The 19,598-nt window shown below is 40.0% G+C and overlaps 3 protein-coding genes across 3 annotated transcripts; 2 read left to right on the top strand and 1 right to left on the bottom strand.

Annotated features, from left to right (window-relative positions):
* Positions 1-8,328: 8,328 nt before the first annotated feature.
* On the bottom strand, positions 8,329-9,315 carry ccl20a.3 (chemokine (C-C motif) ligand 20a, duplicate 3). Its single transcript, XM_035671136.1, has 4 exons — positions 9,167-9,315; positions 8,902-9,010; positions 8,730-8,804; positions 8,329-8,608 (listed from the first exon to the last, which is right to left on the bottom strand). Exons 1-4 carry the CDS (start codon positions 9,240-9,242, stop codon positions 8,560-8,562), a joined length of 309 nt encoding a protein of 102 aa, XP_035527029.1. The 5' UTR covers positions 9,243-9,315; the 3' UTR covers positions 8,329-8,559.
* A 2,897-nt stretch (positions 9,316-12,212) lies between these two features.
* On the top strand, positions 12,213-13,014 carry ccl20a.4 (chemokine (C-C motif) ligand 20a, duplicate 4). Its single transcript, XM_035671352.1, has 4 exons — positions 12,213-12,308; positions 12,489-12,600; positions 12,703-12,783; positions 12,904-13,014. Exons 1-4 carry the CDS (start codon positions 12,245-12,247, stop codon positions 12,911-12,913), a joined length of 267 nt encoding a protein of 88 aa, XP_035527245.1. The 5' UTR covers positions 12,213-12,244; the 3' UTR covers positions 12,914-13,014.
* Positions 13,015-13,569: 555 nt separating this feature from the next.
* On the top strand, positions 13,570-19,598 carry capn10 (calpain 10; the record flags this gene model as incomplete). Its single annotated transcript, XM_035670673.1, is given in 13 exon segments — positions 13,570-13,846; positions 14,215-14,468; positions 14,955-15,086; positions 15,186-15,382; positions 15,526-15,755; positions 15,838-15,979; positions 16,411-16,577; positions 16,674-16,930; positions 17,010-17,212; positions 17,825-18,080; positions 18,492-18,685; positions 18,790-18,835; positions 19,439-19,598. Coding segments are annotated over 12 exon segments (1,998 nt in total). The 5' UTR covers positions 13,570-13,846; positions 14,215-14,324.

The raw sequence follows: 19,598 nt of genomic DNA, 5'->3' as shown, positions 1-19,598 counted from the left end.
TACATTGCATTTTCTGTGTCTCTCGGCTTCTCCAACACACTGGCACTCAGTCTAGTGTTATCATCTCGGGTGGTAGTCAGGGGGAGGGAGCGGAAGCCGCAGGAGTCTTTTATGGCTCCGGCTCCAGAGACAACCTGTTCTCAGGCACCTCTCTTCTGGCACTTTTTTATGACATCATAAATTCCTCCATTTCCTCTGACCAGCCCTAGGTGGGTATAAAGGACATACCTGGCCAGTAATTGTCTGTCTGGCCCTCTCATCTGTCAGTCTCCTTCTGCTGCTGGTGACTTCCTCCAGAGCCAGACTCTCAGACTGCCTGAAGATACTGAGATCTCTTAGATCTGGATGGTGGACCAATAAAAACAGTGGTTTATTTGATGAGTGATAGGGCAAAGAAGGCTTTTTTTGGAGTGTGGTTTTCTTAGACGCCTTTTTACTGCATCTTTGTTGGTCATTCAGGTCGGCGAGGAGAGTCGGCCTGGCACCCTCGTTAGTGGCCTTTCTACGTGCATGTGCACTTCAGATCGACAACAACAGCGCACTCTAAGACCTGTTGATACCTTTTGTTTGTTGAAGTCTGAGGATGAAGAGCAGAAAAGAAAAGGATTAGGGGAAGAAAGAGGAGATTTTTTTTCGGGGGGGGGGGCTCAGGAACATTCAGCATTCACATTCATCTGATGCTCGGCTGGGGCTCCTCGGGGAGGCTGGAACAATACGCACACCAGCACGACAACATTCCTCAGGGTTAAAAAGGTCAAGGGTCGCCCAACGACCCCACCCTGCCAATCAGTCCAAAGGCACTAACTCTGTGCCTTTTGTTTTTGGTTTATGTCTACGCACTTGTTGAACAGACTCTGCACCTTGTGTTACAATGTGCCCTTTGCTCTAATGGACTAGATTGGCAGAGAACACATTCACTATTTTATAATGTTCGCTAGGTCAGTTTTTTGGCTCAGGTAGTGATAGTCTAAATCTACGATGTGGCCTTTGTGAGGATGGAGCTTATATTTTTTTCTATCATTGTATCATTTTAAGCAAGAGTTGTGCTACACAAGAGAAGAAAATACCTTAGCTTGAAGCTGCAAAGACATCCAAATTAAGTTGCCTGACAACATACTTTTTAAAAATCATGTCACATATAATATCCCAGCCAGACGTTTGGCAAGCCCAGATTTATATATATATACTAGAAAAATAATCAACACAAAGCAGCCAGAATGTAATTACCCACATTTTGTTTTAAATGCCCACTTTATATAATCAAACCACAGGGGTCAAATATTACGGCGAGGGCACTGGAGGTCCTCAAAGTCATACTTTTCCTCCCTTATGAAAAATGTGGAGTTTTTTTTGTGAACACCACAGCACGCTTCAAATAAAGTCTGAAGGCTGCCATTAAAGTGGAGCATATGCATGTGTAGGCATAGAGTGGCGTGTGAGGCCCCTACAGGCAGACTGCATGTCTGTTAGTCATTAGTACAATGTACAGTATACACTGGAGTGGACATGCAGCTACATTAAAGCCTCGCCCACGGCCACATCAGACCACCCCAGAGACACACCACTGGCACTTCCTCCACCCGCCTCCATCACTCAGCCTTGGGGGAAGTGCATTTTGGGATTTCCGGAGGATGCACTGGACATTAATCGTCTGTTGATTAGGAAAGTTTCTAGTGAAAATCTGATTAGCTGTGAATTTATATAATAGATGGTTAGATTCTCAGAAAAGTGGTGCTTTTTGTAAAAAGTGATCAGTACATTTCTTTGCCTCTAACTGTTTTGTGTGTATATGTGCTTTTGTCTTCTATCTATAGGTGTTTATATTGTGTCTCCTGATGCTGACTTTAGTGACTACATGAAGATAATTTCCATCAGGTATACTTCACATCATCATTTAAACATCTTCATAAAATCCCTACTTTCTTTATTACTGGATATTCACCATGTGTCACATTCTTTTGTCCTCTTTCTCGGTGGAGGAGCATCAGCGAGAGATGACTAAAAAACCTTCTGCATTTGATCCTGCGCTCTAAATCGGCTTACAGTAGAGGAAGGAGACATTGCTCTCTATTAGTCCACAGTTAGAAATGAAAGCCTATCTGGCTGCAGCTGTGGAGGAGCTCCAAAGATGGGCACATTTATTGTCAGGAACAAATAGAGGCCTTTTAATTTTGTCTAGCAGCTGACGCCTCTCCCCTCCCACTCCTCCAAAACCGCTTTTGTCAGTAATGTAGAGCGGCCTGCTCAGGCAAGAGCGAGCAACTATGAGAGTTTGATAGCAGGAAAAAAATAAAGCGCGAGGTTTGTTGGTGATAGGCTCGGGGAGGAAAGGCCCGGCTGTTTGCCATATGATGTAATTATCTGCTATTTTAAAAGATTATCTCCCTCCATCAATATAGTGTTTAAATGTGTATTTATTTGTGTGTGTGTGTGTGTGTGTGTGTGATTTGATCTCTGGTTTGACCTCCTGGTGTATGCAAGACTCTGTGGCATGTACTTGGCCCCCATTTAAGCTGGGTTAGCTTGATTCTCCCCCCCTCTAACCAATCCCTCCCCCCTCTGGTGATCCCTCCTCCCTCACAACACACACACACACACACACGACCACACCACACACACACACACACATATACACAGAGTCTCTCAACACAAAAGAAATATTCAGCTGTAGAGAGGGGGTCCCTCAGAGGGCGCGACATTGAACTGGGGGGGATTAAGAAGAAATGGCTGGCTGACACAGGGGTTGCCATGGCAAAGCCCCCTTTTCTCCTCTCCCTCGACCCTCCGCCTATTTTTCATTTTAGGTCTCATTGTGGGGTGAGGTGTAAGTGTGTGTGTGTGTTTGTGTGTTTGTGTGTGTGTGACTATGATGGAGTTGGGTAGATGAAATATGGCTTATGAATTTAGGCTCTTATCTGAGCTTGTCTGCTTCACCCTGAGAGAGAAGAGACTTCTACTTCACATGCTGCAGTTAAAACCAGAAAAAAGTAAGCAAAAAATGTCTAAAAAGCTCTAAAACTCCCTTTTTTTATTCTGCATTATAGAGTTTCATGTTATTTACTTAGTGGTTTAGAATATTATACTACATTATGTGACTACATACTGGCTAACATATTTATTTTTCTGTGATCATACAAATGAATTAGTACATTTGTACATATTCATAAAGGAAAGCATGTCGTGAAAGAATGCAGAGGCAATAATTCAGAGACCCACCATACTCACAAGACAAAAACCAAATTGTCTATTTTATGACCTTGTGAATTATAGCTGCAATAACATGACGCATTACTCATCCATTGTAGCCAGTGTGTTATCATGCTAGCCTGACGTCGGCCTCCCTCAGCAGAGTAATGGATGCAGGTCTAGCCTACTCAATGACATCAGCACCCTAAGCCGATGAAACGAGGCGATGAATGACGATAGATTAGCATTTACCGTCCAGACGTCAGGCCCTGGTCGGTGCAGCAGCGCAGTGACACTGCCGGCAGTTGTTCCCCGGCTATGGCCTGCTTCTGACAATAGGAGCTCTCAGCCTGTGACTGGGCGAATGCTGGGGTATAAAAAGCTTTGCTGCACAGTAGGACATCACAGCATTGTTCCCTGGACTAGATGTCCATAAGAACCGTGGAAGGTCTGAATATAGTCCTCTAATATTGTTCTGAGCATTGTCAAACCACAGAGCGAAGGTTTTTCGCGATTTATGTGAAACGTTTATATTATCGATTTCTGGTAAAACTTCTTCCCATCTGACTGAAGTGTTGGTTCACCCAAATTACAACATTTTACTACTTAATTCTAGTGTATTTTTGGTTTCGTTTGTCTTCATTAACCCAAAATAATGGTGGTGTTTGGATCCCAAACAAAGTGAAGTCCCTATCAAGGTGGTTGTGGAGAATTTAAAAAAGCAGTGACATTGCTTATGGAAAAGACAACTTAGATACTTCAAAAGGAAAGTGAGGACATTTGTATTTGTAATTTTAGGTGAACTGGTCCTTTAAAGACAAAATACTGTGCAATATCAGTGCTAACAACTTCTTCTTCATCTGTGTTTCAGATGCTGTTACGGCCTATTTTGAACTGGAGATGAAAGCCTTTGAGTTCCTCTGATTAATGAGATGGTGGTAATGCAATAAAGCAGATCCTCTCAGTTTATGTTCCAACTTAAACGCACCACATGATCATGTGTAACGTAATCAGAACCATCTTTGCCCTGTGGACAGTGGACTCATTCTGCCACTGTCCTGCGTCATTATGTCCCTCTGCCGTGCGACCTGACCTCCGTGGTTTGAGCGATGTCCTCTGCTCTGTCCCTGTCCCCCGCTTTTCTGTCCTCCCTCCTCCACGCTTCCCCTCCCCCCTCCCCTGCTGCCTTGTCTGTCAACTCGGCTCCCGCTCACAGCCGCTGTCCCGCTTGCCTCGGTGAACATTCAACGCTGTCGGTGAGTTTGGTATGGATCACATAAAAACCATCGACCGTTGACTGTGCCCCGCGGCTTGCTCTGACGACGTCAGGAACGAGCGAAAAATGAACAAAAGGGCAAGTGGGCGCATGCAAATCTCAGAGACGAAGACACACATGCACAAAAGTGACACTCTGTTTCCACTGTACCCAAAGACCAAAGGTCACAATCAACATTCATTGCTGTCGCTGGGTTGGACTGTGTAGAAAAGCTCACTGAACAATGAGTGCAACTGTGGCCCAGATCTGCCTGACTCGTGTCTCAGCCAATCAGCCGACCGGATGTGAAACACTCTGATTTCTTTATTTATATACTTCTTGTTTTTCACTTCTATTTTCTTCTCTCTTCCTCCCTCCCTGGCGCTGGGAGTCTTCAGGGGGAAGAGAGAGAGAGAGAGAGACAGAGACACAAATAGACTTCTGGCTGCTTGCTTGTCCTCATCCTCCTCTTTTCTCCTCTAATTGGTGGTTATGTGTGCAGCAAGGGGGAAGGAAGCGGAGTGAATGTGTAATCATTTGGAGTCTTCTCCTTTAGATGTTTCATCCCTCTCTTTTTTGTTTGTCTAATTATACACTGAGCCCAGTTAACTCTGTGTTAACTGTGTGTCTGTGCTGGCAAGAATGAACAAGTTACAAAGAGAGGGAGAACAAGGGGAAACGAAAAAGGTAAAAAGATTATTGCAAAATTGTTATCTAGTTTTTAGAATATCTTGTATAATAATTCTTTCTGGTGGCGCTGCAAACGTGTTAGGATATGAGCAATTTTCAAATGCAGAAGGAAGATTGTTTTCACCTTTCAGACTGAGCACGTCTCATTATCTGTGTTTGAGTTTCATGAGAGAATGTCTGGTTTCCTGTCTGCCTCTGTGTGTGTGTTTGCGTGTGCGCACGTATGCTATGACAGAGGACCTGTCTGCTGATCTCAGAGTGCAATATGTTATTTTCTTTCTATACTAAAGCAGCCTGCTCCCTCATGGGAAAACACAGTCTATAACCTTGTCTTCCTTCAGACAGTCTGGGACTGGCCATGCCGCTGCCATTTCTCATTGCACCCATCTGTAACAACTCTCTGACACTGTGCCCCGTATCTGTAATTCATGTAATGTTAACACACAGTTGATATACAGTATATGTAGGAATGTGTTTTATGTTCTCATGCTGACGCTCGCAAAAAGATTCATTCATTCATTCAATAAAGTTAAATCAGTATCCATGCATTAGTGTCTGATGTGGTTATTTACTATCATTACACATATAACTCATATTCTCATGTTTCTCTCCAGAATATCCCTCCAATTCAATTCTTTAGTCTCTATCACCCTTTTCTAACCTTAAGTACTCCCTCTTTCATTTAGTAACCAAGCCCCATGTCCATGTCCCTCTCTCCCTGGTCTCTCTGTATTATTCATAGAAAAGCACTCTGTACAGTGGTGCAGAACAGTGGAGGTGATGTAATAGTGGCTGCGAGCGTGGCTCCAGACTGTCATTTGGGATGGATTCATGCGACAGGAGAAAACACTAATTTGTTTGCTTGTTCAGCTTTGTTGGTGTTGCTAACAGCTACAGCTGATGGCCTAGACTTTAATAAAAAGTAACATCAATGATAATATTATCATTTTTAGTCAGTTAAATTCAGAAAATTACATTTCAAAGACCCCGAAATCCACTCATGATGAGCAGATGTTAAGTTGTGTAAATGTGGTGGTGTTTAAAGAGAATGAAGTCGTGTGCAGACGCGGCTAAAAGTCCACATCACCGTGTGATCTAGCACCGAACATTGTCATGGTGTGAGAGGACACATTTTCACTCACAGTAGCACTGAAACAGCAAAACTATAGAAGTGTTGCTGACATTTTTCACGGGCACAGCATGTCTTCTTTGAAGTAATTCTACCGCCATCGTGTGTTCAGAGAGGTTTTAGACAACCTCATATACCAGAGGATCGTTCAGACTAATATTTGTGGAAATGGACATTAGGTTGTTTTAACAGAAAGTAAATAACAGTAATCAGGTCATTATTTATTTTTACAGTACAATCTATTTGATTTTATTTATTTCTTGACATTGATTTAGAATTTAGATTTGTATAATCTCTTTTGAATATTTGGTTTTGAATATTTAAAGTGTTTTAAGAACTACCAGTTTATTAAGATGGAGCTATTCAGTAACAGAATCCATTAATCATATTATCAAAGAGAAATATGAATATGTTTGAAGGTGGATAGAAATAGGATTTAATCATTAATACACCCTAAATTCCCTAAATACTCTTTCGGTGTATTATTCTTATTTGCTTATTGGTCCTGAATTAGTTCTGAAACCACCGACTTTATCAGAATATATAATAGGAATTTATTATTACATCCTGCCTGCAATTTATTTATTTATTTTTTAATTTTTAATTTTAGTAATCATGAAAGTTTTCACCAAGGCTACAAAGGAGCACATTGTTATCATTATTAAATTTTTATTATTTAAGAAGCTGAATTTATATTGACAAGCTGCATAACTTCACCTTAGTAGCACCCTGACATACAGCTTAGTTTCAAAAGGATTAATAGGAGGACTATTGATTGTTTTTTGGTGGTGCTTAATGTTACTGCTTCCTGTGTCATCTGCAAGTAGAAAGCTGCCCTTTCATGTAATCTCAAGCTGCACTGCTCTTTTATACAGTTACACACAGAGAGATGAGAGGAAGTTGCTCAGTTTCAAATTGTATAAAGTTGAAAACAATTCATTGTTTTTTAAAATCAAATGTTCAGGTGGTTCCCCTGTACTAACAGCTTTATCTCCAGAACATACATTTCAAAGTCCTTTCCTCTTTAAAGCGAGTGTTGAGCAATGTAGCCTAACTTTTAAAATAACAAATAATACATTCTATATTTTGCAACTAAAAACATACCACCACTCATTCAGTGTAGTTCACTCTGTGGTTTTGATGCTATAGACTTGTTTATTCTGGTATACCTGTTAGTTTACGTTGGCTTCTACGTGTGCTTATTTTGTACTCTGCTATTATTATTGTTTAATCATTTACCATTATTTCATTATTGTCACACGTGGCCATGTTTAATAGTCTAACTCCAAGCTTTCAATAAGACAACATTGAGTCTTTTCATTGGTTGTCTTTGTGCGTCATTACTTTAATTTCTTAAAAAAAAAATCCAAGATTTTCCAAAAAAACAAACAAATATGTCATGATAGGCTATAGGTTAATGTGTTTGAATAATGCAAAACATCTTTCTTTTTTTAAATCCATTTGATGTAATGGTGCAAACAAAAATATGACACCTTGGATTTGAATATTTAAATCATTGTGAGTATCATATGTGGTAGCTTCAACAACGCATGGGGAATATATTTTACTTTAAAATTAAGTGGAAATTTAGGAGATCGATATTTTTAAAAACACTTGAAATTGTTTTTTAGGAGCAGATACTTCCTCTGTTATAGAATACATACATACTGACACACCTTGACCTCTAAAACAAAAAGCATTACACTTCAGTACAGCTGATGTCAGCTTAGTGTCAGTATTGAAAAACCTGTTCTACTACTTGCTTCAAATATACAGTTCTCCCATAACTTCCTCTTGATGATCTCACAGGACTTTCACCACTCTGTGATTAACTATTTGCCAGATTTGAACCACGGGACACAAAACTTCCAGAGCTGGAAGTTTCCCCAGTGAGAGTGTAAACAAGGAAGTTAAGATAACGTAGTGGAATGCTGTCGAGGTCATTCACACGTGTAGAATTCACAGTTCTGTTTCAATGGAGGAATGTTTTTATTATGAGACTCAACTCATATTAAAATTCCCATTTAATGTGAGGCCACAAAAGCATTCATTAGACAACCGATTCTTTTCATAACAAAACTTTAATCCTTCTATATTACAAGATTACAATATATACAAATATAAGATCTTATATAAACAAACAATATAAAAAAAATAGAAATAATATTATACATTTCTCTGTGAAACATCACTGCTTACTGAATAACAGGCAAAGAGACATATAAAACATAAAAAAACATAATTATTCTTTTTTGCTGCAGGTTTTCTCCACCCTCTCTCTTCAAAAAGCAGAATAACTCTATTTCTGCGCTTGCGAGGTCTCCAGGTGAACCTTTTGTGCTTTTTGCCTGCAATGAAAATTGATCACGTTATAATTTTAGCCACACTCTTGTAAGAATACATTTTACAGCCTGCATAATTATACTGTTTGTTTGGTATGTTGCACAATTTCTTTGCTATAAATCTTACCTTAAGCGGTTGACATAGGTCATCACCCAGTCCAAACCAGGATTGGTGCATGCTTGACCCTTCCTTGTGTGGAAACTATAAAAAGAAAAGAAATAAAAAACATTATTCACTTAACTTATGTGTTATTTATTCTCTGCTAGAACAATATTAACATCGTGCTACTGATACTCACATGATGGCATTGATGTCACAGAACCCTGTGTGAGTCTGAACTGAGTACCCCTTGATTGCAGAAAATGGTATTTTGCCTTTCGTGTAACTTCGACAACATCCGGTACGGACTGTGAAACAAGAGAAACATTTGATTATAAAATTTAAATAAAAGTAAAGTGAGAGAAATGCATCTGGCTATGACCATATTCGTATGGATTCATGAAACTAAATCAACAAACCAAAAAAAAAAATGAATTAAAAAGAAAGAGATGGACATTACATACCTGCTGATGTGTCTGTGATCAGCAGACAAAAGGTGAGGAGTGTGATCCCCATCGCTGTAGCTTTGATTGACACCATGTCTCCTTCTGTGTTGTGCAGTGACTCTGAGCTGAGCTGTTGTCTCGTCTGTCCTCAGGTGGAGCTAAAGAGGCTGTGGTGACAAGCTTGTGATCACAGCAGCCTTTTATATTCCTCAAACAGGAAATTTCCACTCGGAAGAGACAAAAATCTGCCCACACAATAAGTATTGACATATACTATACTATATACTATAACAGAAAATCCCCCTCCCTTTCCCCAATCAGAGAAAAAGGAGAAGGGCAGAGTTCACCTTTAAAGTTAAAATTAAAATAAAAATTTGCATGTGCACTTGTTTATTATAACATAATAAGATCATATCAATTTGAAAAACTCCAACTACGTAGAAATGTAGTTAAAGATCAAGTTGTAGTGGAAGAAAATAAAAATAACCAGGATAATCATTCAGTGTTGTCATTTCAAGGAATTTTTTGTCAATATAAATTAGATTATGTCACTGAATCCTTATCCTTTATCATTAAATAAATAACCATGATCCTTGTATCATGCTTCAGCACATGAACAAAATACAATAAAACAGAATATAACAAGTGTATCACTTGGCATGTTGACCAAAAAAAAAAAGTCAAACATCTAATTAATTAATTCAGTAGACAAATATGGGTGTTGGGTCACATGTGTTAGTCCCGTAAAGCCAGTGCAACATGGGAAGTTACGAAGGTGTGGTTCCTTTGTTAATAACTCTCACCATGCACATGCTATGGTTAATGGCACAATACATTGCATTAAAGTAAACCGTTTAAAATAAGTTTCAGAGAAAGACTTCACAAAGAATGAAGTTTCACTAAAGAACTCAGTGTTCACTGACTCGTGAGCTGCAACAAGTAGGTTACTTTGAGGTTATACGGAGGTTCTTTTCTGGGTCAGAGGAACACTTGTTATGTACTCAAGAACTAGCATCACAGGAAAAAAGTACACAGAGACCACTAAAATAGGTCATGATTCAGTTAATGTCAGTCTAATTGTTCATCATGAACTTTCCACCAAAACCACATTGCGTTTAAAGCACATAACTATTCCATTTCCTGCAATGTGAATTATTCAATATTAAGTTACAAGTTTGTAACTCAACTTATATAATATTGTAACTTTTATTCCTCTGTTGTACCTTAACAGTGAGACAAATCTCAGTACTTGCATGTCCAGCAAAGGTACACCAATACCAAAAGAGGTATTGGTCACCGTAAATCATCCTTCCTGTTCAGACTAGATGTAAACTGGTGGGCTCACCCACCAGTTTAGCTAAAGTTACTATGAGTTGCAGTCTTTTCAATGTACATATGGGCATGGGAGTAATGCTTTAAATAAGACTGTATAAAATGTGAAGCTATCCTTTAATGAAAGGAAACCAGGTTTCTGTGAGAAAAAAGCATCAAATGGACACCTACACACTGAAAGAAGGGGTTTAGGCAGATCTTTCAATAGACCATTTCCGCAGCCCACTCAAAACCCAGAGCGGGGAGAAATACACAAATTGATCATCTGAAACAACATAGACAGTTTGATAGCAACTACTGAAAATGTATAGAGTTCCTCTAGGACCCCTTTGCTTACAATAAGCAGTCATTAAGGTTTGACTGTACAGTAGAGTCAGACCTGTAATTGACCTGTTTCACAGCAGACATTTGGACTTGTCATAGTAGGAAAGGTTTGCCTTTGCTTTAGGAAAGCTAAATGGAATTGAGCTATCACCAAGTTTAGTTTTATACCTTCCTGCTGTGTCAAGATGTCTTCTGTGAATGTTTTCAACTGAAACAAGGACTTTGTTTCATAGATTGTATTGAATGATGCCCTTAATAATATTTTGATGAAAAATAATACATAATGATAATAAGGTGGACTGTAAACAAGGGGTGCCAACTGACAAATTATAAACTCAATATAGATGATAATAAGGACAATAAATACAATATGCAGTCATAATTACTGACAAAAAGTATTTTCTATATTGCCTCATACTGTTGTCTGTATGCAGCAACAAAGTCAGCAGGATGTTACAGTGTGGTCTGGGGTCAACGTCAAACTAAATAAATTGTTGCGTACGATGCATAATTCTTGTTCTCGGGTCTCTATTGAAAAACTGATACCGATCTTAATGAGACAACCCTATCAATAACAGTGCTGTATGTATATATTCAGATATTAAGGACTTAAGTACAAAAGTACTGCGTTCAAATTATAGTAAGTATAAGTATTCAACAACTATTATCAGTATAATATAGTTCATTCATCATTATAGGACTTATTATGAAGCAAAACACCTGTCAGTGTTATATTATTGTAAATTATATTATTATTATTGATACGTTTATGTGAAATCAGCATTTTAATGTTATAGTTGTAGGAGTGGCAAAATGTAACCACTTTATGTGCACATTTATGAAAATGTGTCATATTTTATAAGCTGATCACGTTTTGTGAGTTAAATTTGAATATGCAAAGTATCTAGCAACTACAGCTCTCAAATACATGTAGTGGAGTTGAATCATAAAGCACAGTGGTAGCATAACATTGAAGCAATTCAAATGAATTGTAAATAACCTCAAATTATGTGTAGTACTTAGGTGAATGCACTTAGTTACATTCCACCGCTGCTTATTGTATACAGTTGAATTAATAATACACATATCATTGTAAAGGTGCTGATTCTGCCTATTAGTGTTTACATTCATTAATGTTTTATAGTATTTCTTCGTCAGCATAACGTCATGCCAGGATCTTTTTTTAAAGATATGTGGCACACATTTGTTTCTTCATTCCCGTGTGACGACCCGCAGAAAGGGGGTTTTGTAGCACAGTGGGTAAAAGTACGTGGTGACATTTCCCATGTGACCTGAATTGGTGTTTCCAGTAGTTCCTGGTTCGTGTGGGACATTACCTTTGACAGAGTATTTAAACTTCACTGCCAGGAGTAAACGTTATCAATTCATCCCTTTTGAGACTCCAGATCAGAAAGTTGATTCCCTGCTGAAGAGAAGCTGATGGCAAAGCTGGCTGTGTGTGTTTCCATCATACTGGTGCTCCTGGTGGCACTGGGTGAAAGCAGTAAGTACATTTCCACAACTATTGGATAAGTTACAGGATTCTACATTTCACTATCGATTCAAGATAACACGAGTTGTTGCCTGTAATTGTCTAGAGGGTACTGATTTCACATTCAAGTACATTGTTACTTATGTTATTCTTTTTTGTTGTTGACATGTTTGTAATGTCTCTTCTTTAAAGGTCCTGTGAAGTTTTGCTGCACACAGTACAATGAACATCCAGTCCCAGTGAAAGTGCTGAAAAACTTTAAAATCCAGAAGGTCACAGGTTTTTGCAACATCAAAGCAGTAATGTAAGAAAATAAAACCAGTGCATCTGAAAAAAACACACACACTATACTATAACAAACAGAAATGTCAACTCTGTCTTACCCTCTTCCCTCATCTTAATACAGTTTCAGGACTTCGAAAAACAAACTTCTCTGTGCCGATCCTGACAAAAAGTGGGTGAAAGATGCCATGGAGTCTATAACACAGTAAGTTAATGTCTCTATTGAAACACTCTGTGCTAAAAGAGACAACAGCCATCAGTACTGAGTCATCCTGCAACAATCATATGTGATTTAAAATGTTTTCCTTTTTGTCTTTCTAAATAGAAGACACTAAACAACGTGGAGATCATCTGAGGAAATCAGCTTCAAGACACAAAGACGCACAAGATGAATTGAATGTATTTTCTTTACGGCCAATAAATAGAATATTTTTGTATCACTTTAAATGTATGTTTAAATATTATATATATATATATATTTCTTTAATGCCAATAAATAGATTTATATATACAATTAGCTGTTTCTGTGTTTATCTATACCTGGGTCTGATGGTTTTATAATGTATCTGTTTAGGATCTTAAGGATCTGAAGTAAAAGTAGTAAAGTAAGATTTTCATGCTTTTCAATCAGTTTAAGAATAAAAAAAACAGGAAAAAGAATAAGGAATAATAGTAGGGGAACTAAAAAGGCCTTCCAGGGCATATTTCTTATGTTTAGTCTAAACTCACTGATTTTAAAAACATTTAGGAGGATAAAATATTGGAATATAATTTAGTTTATTGCCATACAAACTACATTGTATAAAATGCCTATAAAGTTGAATCAGTGACTCTCTAAAACTGCATTTAAAAAAACTGAACATTATAACCATCATTAAGGTTATTGTAGGACTGTTACATATTAAAACCTAAGAGAACGCACTGTGTGTAGTTCAGGGCACCAACGGTAGGTGGCGGAAGTGTTCAACAGCACAGGAAGGATTCACTTTGTGAATGAGCTGCTGCTGGATGTCCAAGCGGAAGAGACTTTACGTTTTTCACACTCAGCAGGATGATATGTGCGGGTTTTATAAACATATATATAACTGTCAGTCATAACGAAATCTGTCATAAAGTATAAAACCCCCTGGCGACGGGTCTGAAACCATGACAAGATGAAGCGATATGGAGATGCCATTTCAATTCATTACAGGCTAGTTGAAGCTAACGGTTAGCCGTGGTGTTATTATGAAGCTACGAGGGGAAAGATGCTTAAAAGAGGAAAAAAGGTAAGATGCAGAAACATAGAAGAAAGACACACAATTACCCATTCTGTCTGTAACATTACATTTTCATTTGGAGACATATTAATACAGCTTTTCTTCATATCCCCCTGTTATTACGGTTGTGTTAATAAGTGGCTACAATAGTGCAACACTATGTCAGTATATTGTAACATTAACATATGAGATGAACTTATATTCTTTGATTCTATTATAAATAATACACACCTGACACATTTTGTTTTACCTAACCACTAACTATATAGTCACAGACAGGGTTAAACAGCTTTTTGCAGGTGTCTATGATTTCTGCACAAAACCACAAATAAACACAAATCTCATGAACATAATGTCACTATTTCTTGTGTTTTCAGGTGCAGTACAAGTGTGAAAGGTACTCGGAGGCAGTGAGGATGGTCACAGCCGGCTGAGATTCACCCACTGACCCAGCAGGTACGATACAGGTTGAACAGAGGCAGGAGCCATGAAAGAAGAGGGCAGGGCAGCGTGTGGAGGTGAGGCTCTGTTTGAGGACCTGGACTTTCCCGCTGAGGACACGTCCCTGTTCTGTGACAGCTCCACGCCCATCGCCAGGCTGCAGGGAGACATCAGCTGGGGGCGCCCACAGGTTAGGCCCAGTGCCAAGGGGTAAATGGGAAATAACGCTGTTCATTCCTTAGGTGTTGTCATGGGTTAAAAGCTAACATCATGGGAATTTTGAGCTTGCCATTCATTAACTTGCATCACCGGTCACAGGTTGATCTGTTCAGCCAATCAGGAATTTTTCCTTATCAGGTGGTTGATTTGATTATGAAAGAGTTCCTACAAGTTGTCTAGTTTTTCACAAAAAGCAAATATATGTAATAAAAGATGTCTATGAGTAATGTGTATGTGTCTGAACTTGACATAATAATAGTGTGACAAAACAATGCCGTGAAAGGTGGCCTCCATGTTATCAACTTCTGGTTCTTATCAACATTTTACTTTCAATTTTACCCTTTAGAGTTAGAGGAATTTCTGCACCTCATTTTTAACCTCCTAAAACTGGGTTATTGCAAGTTGTCTTGAAATCAGCGCATCTCAATGTTAATTTCTGTCTGTTTCACAACTGCAGGAGATCTGCCAGTCGCCAGCTCTCTTCCCTGACAACATCAGCCTGGGTCATGCAAAACAAGGTTTATTAGGAGATTGCTGGTTTCTCTGTGCCTGCACTTTCTTGCTCAAGAACAAACATCTACTGAACAAGGTAGAGCAACAAGCAGGTGGACTAATTTGTGAATTAGCATGTCATAAGCATGTTATTTACTGCATGTATGTATACACTGCTGTCCGTTACTCTCTGTAGGTGTTGCCTCCAGACCAGCCTCAGTGGGGTGACAGCAGGTACAGGGGCTCCTTTCAGTTTTGTTTGTGGCAGCAGGGACACTGGACAGAGGTGACCATCGACGATCGCCTGCCCTGTTTAAATTCCACTCTGTGCTTCTCACGCTGCCACTCCCCCGCTGTCTTTTGGGTAGCCCTGTTGGAGAAGGCATATGCCAAGTAAGAAACTTGTGCAACTTCCTTGATTCATCTCTTAGTTTGACCTACTTTTGGAAAGTTTTAGTAACCTAGTACTGCATTTCAAACAACATTTTTAGTGAAGTCTGGAAATCCCCTTGTCCTGTCCCTTTCATTCTCTTTAGGCTTCACGGCTCATATGAGCAACTGTGGGCCGGCCAGGTGTCCGAGGCCCTGGTGGATTTGACCGGGGGCTTGGCGGAGCGCTGGAGCTTGGGAGACTTTCAGACTGAGGAGGAGCAGAGACCGGAACAGGACAGTGACCAGGTGAGGAGGAGAAGGCTGGACCTGAACCTTCTGTACCGAGTGAAAGACCAGTGTGCCATCAGCTGCTCCACTCACAGCAGCCCTGGAGGTCAGAAAACAGAGATTTAGTGCAGATACAAGTGGTTTTGATCCTGTAGCACATCACCTGATGATTTCGGTGACTGTTCTAGGTGCCAGTGAGCTGGGTCAGTACCATGCACTGACTGTCATGGAGTGGTTGGATGTGAAGACGGTGTCAGGGAGCAAAGTACTGCTGCTCAGGATCAGAAACCCCTGGGGAAGATGCTGCTGGGGAGGGGCCTGGATAGGAAGGTAGGCATGTGTGTCATACCCACGAGTGTGTGGAAACTCAAAAGGAGTTTTGCTGAATCTAAATGTCCCGCCTCTGGGCTTGTGGACTGAAATGCTAACCCTAATCGCATCAAGCCTGAAAAGGTGCTGTGCGACAGCGGGATAAAATGTGCTGTGAGACTGGTCTTCAGACCTCAGTCATGTTTATGACCAAATATTACATAGTAAAATAATTAAATAAATGTATACATCAAGACTGCAGTCTGCACCGAAGTTTGCTCTCTGGAAGTCTGTAGAAAGTCCAGAGAACGTGCACAAAAGCCCCTTGCAGATTTGATGTAGCGTGTATTTGGACAGCCATCATCATAAGTCCTTGAATCCGCAAGTGTGGGGAAGTCCGTCCAGTGGAATTCCCAGTCTCATTCACAAGGTCTACCTCTACCTATCCGCAGTGGTACCGGTTGGAGCTGCGTCGACCCTGTTTCTGCTTTGGACCTGCAAGCCAGGGTGGCCGAGGGCGAGTTCTGGTTGGATGAGACTGAATTCCTGTCCCAGTTTGATGATGTCACAGTGGGCTACCCCATCAGTGAAGAGGGGCACCTAAAGAGCATCTACACTGGTAATTCTCTCATTTTGCTAAAGAACATTTGAAACCTAGAGTGACTGTGACCTCAATGGCTCTCTTTTTAATCCTCACAACTCTCCTCTCCGACAGGAAATCTGCTGACACACAACCAGCAGCTGGCTGGCCGCTGGATGAAAGGGCACTCTGCGGGTGGGAGCCGAAACAGCAGCATCTACGGCAGCAACCCTAAGTTTTGGCTCAAAGTGTGTGAGAGAGGAGAGGTGCTGGTATCCCTGCTACAGCATAGAAAATGGAGGAACACAGAGAAATACGCACAAATGCCACTTGAGGATAGCAAGAACACAAAGCACCAGCACTACCAGGCTATCGCTCTACACATGTGGAAGGTTTGTGGCATCACTTATAGGAACACATTTTTTGTGTTTGTGTGTTTGCATCATGGTACTCATGTTTTTCTGTTGCTAGGTGGAGAAGAAGCGTTTTAATCTCTGCCGGATGTTGAACAAACCTCCTTGTGCTTCTACTCACTGCCACGCCTACGAGAGAGAGGTGGTCCTCCATGGACAGCTGGAGCCCGGATACTACCTACTGATCCCCAGCACCTACCAGCCAGGAGCTGAGGCCCACTTCCTCATCAGGGTCTTTTCTTCCTCTTCCACATCCCTCAGGTAAGGACCAGTTAATGGGAGGAAAATCTATGTAAAAATGTTGCCGGAAACAGCTTAATTTTTTATAATAAAATTTGAACTTTAAAAAGGTCAGGTACTTTAACAGAAACAAAAGAAATCCTCCTCTCACATCAATAAAAACAGATGCACAAATGAGCAGAACATATTGTTAAACACATTTTAAGTGGTGTCAGAATAACAGTCTCCTTCCAGAATCAAAGCAAAACTGCATTAGTTATTTTGCCCATTAAACAAAGTCGTGTTGTCTTAATCATATGTTCAAAAGGTAATCAATATTGTTTAATGTTATATATATTTGTACACAGTACTTATTACACTGATTCATTTCTGTTTCTGCACACAGACCTTAGTGCCATGACTTCCCATAAAAATGAATGACAGTAAATAAATGGTGACATCTGCTGGTCAATTTGAAAATCACTTTTTAAAAGAACCAACTAATGATTTAAACTTTTATCATTTTACACCGCAGCAAGCACTCTTCCAGCTGGTATTCCACATATTGTTTACAAAAGATGGATTTTCCTACTTCCATGTTTCACCATGTAAAGTGCTGTGATCATAAAATGTGCTGTCATGCTTCCTCCTCAGTGCCCTGAAAAGCCCAGCACCTTCACTGCCATTAACAACTGATGGAGAGTGGGAGACCAGTTACTTCCGGGGCTCGTGGGTGGAGGGAAGGACGGCAGGAGGAAGCAGGAACTTCCTGTCTCACTGGCAGAACCCCTGCTTCCCTTTTACAGTGTGTGATGAGTCAGCAGTGACATCAGGAGTTAATGTCAGGATTACCCTGCACCAGAGCCGCCCTGACACTGATCTGCACCCAATTGGCTTCCACATTTATAAGGTCAGTCAAACATGAAGGGAGAACACCAGTGTTATCTAGATTTATGGGCCATTTACCTCAGTAATTTGCAGTTTAATCTGTATAGTATGTCATAGATCTTTGAAATGTTTACTCATTTTGTCAGTTTTAAAACGAACCTTAACCTTATAGGAATATGCACACATAATACAATCAAATGTTTATAAAATGTGATTAGCAATTTATAATGAATCTCCAAAACTGCCAGTTCTTACATGAGTACAGATATTTTAAATTAAGCTGACCATGGAAGCACCACCACCGCTCTAAACAAAAGGCTCAACATGGACAGTTGGCACAAACTAAATTCTTAATAAACTATATATTATGATAAAATGGCTAATGAATGCAATTCTACAGTATCTGAGCATTCAATCTTCACTGTGTATCCAGTTCCCAGAGGGGGAATCTGTGCAGACATTACCCAGGGACGAGGATCCTGTGGCCAGTTGTGTCCCTCACTGCTACACCCAGGATGTCAGTCTGGCCTGCTGTCTTTCTCCTGGAGCTTACACCATAGTGCCGTCCACTTATCAGCCTGACTGCTCTGCAAACTTCACCCTCAGCCTGGCTCGCAGAATACACAGGTAGGCTCTGTTTCTTTTTCTTAATCAGAATGTGATAGTGCAGCTAATAGTAGCAGCTTCATGTACCATGGTCTGAAATAATAATGGATGCGTGTCTCTTTCAGGAAAGTGGTGAAAAGCCAAGAGAGGCTGGGAAGAGCCATTCAGGAGGTCAGTTTACTGGACAACTCGGCAACACTAGCTGATACATTTTTATTTCACCAATAGCACAGGGCCTTCATCATGGTGATTTACAGAATGTCACAAAATAAATCACAAAAATGAATACACAATATGAAAACACAAAAAATGAAAAAACTTTGTAAGAGTAAAAAACAACAAAAAGTAGTTCTAAAGAAAATTTATTTCAAATCATTTAAATAATCAATTACCAGCAGAGACAAACCAGCAAAATGGCAACAATTTAGAAGATTTCCTTCTTATTTCTGTTTTATACAAATGTACATTTAATATGTTTACAGTTTTCTGACACTTTATAGACAGTAGAAGTTTGAATCCATGAATCAAAAGCATAATCCGCAGTTAAAATAACTGTTATTTGCAGCCTTAGTCTTATGTGACATTGTGCAGTGCCTTCTCTCAACAAATCAAATGTTTTTTGGAAGGTCAAATGAGGCAGACGGGGCAGCAGCCTGACATCCTACCTTGAGGGGATTTTATCTATATTTTTAAGCCTGTGGTTCTGTACTACTCAGAAGATGGCAGCGCTGAATAATCGTCTCTGTTATGCTTTTGTGTCTTTCTGGGCGGCAGATCTCTCACATCTCTGTGATGCAAAGTTAGTTCTCTGGGACTGTTGCAGCTCCACTGACGTCGTCTCACCTCCCTGTGCCTCTTGGCCCATGATGAAAGAACCAGTTCTCCCATCCACCCTCACCATGGAGGCTGTATGTGTGTGCATGTATGTGTATGT

Source organism: Morone saxatilis, unplaced genomic scaffold, assembly GCF_004916995.1.
Source record: "Morone saxatilis isolate NCDOM2014 unplaced genomic scaffold, NCSU_SB_2.0 Contig23, whole genome shotgun sequence".
NCBI classification, from domain to species: domain Eukaryota; kingdom Metazoa; phylum Chordata; class Actinopteri; family Moronidae; genus Morone; species Morone saxatilis.
The sequence above is the reverse complement of the archived record's forward strand: the minus strand, read 5'-3'. Positions and strand labels throughout refer to the sequence as shown.

Bases quoted from the DNA above. Each gene is read 5' to 3' on its own strand.
- ccl20a.3 (XM_035671136.1), bottom strand. From the start codon at position 9,242: ATGGTGTCAATCAAAGCTACAGCGATGGGGATCACACTCCTCACCTTT. The intron at 8,805-8,901 runs GTGAGTATCAGT...TTCTTTTTATAG, and splicing joins TGTGACATCAATGCCATCAT to TTTCCACACAAGGAAGGGTC. The intron at 8,609-8,729 runs GTAAGATTTATA...TTTTCATTGCAG, and splicing joins ACCTATGTCAACCGCTTAAG to GCAAAAAGCACAAAAGGTTC.
- ccl20a.4 (XM_035671352.1), top strand. From the start codon at position 12,245: ATGGCAAAGCTGGCTGTGTGTGTTTCCATCATACTGGTGCTCCTGGTG. The intron at 12,309-12,488 runs GTAAGTACATTT...TCTTCTTTAAAG, and splicing joins GGTGGCACTGGGTGAAAGCA to GTCCTGTGAAGTTTTGCTGC. The intron at 12,601-12,702 runs GTAAGAAAATAA...ATCTTAATACAG, and splicing joins TGCAACATCAAAGCAGTAAT to TTTCAGGACTTCGAAAAACA.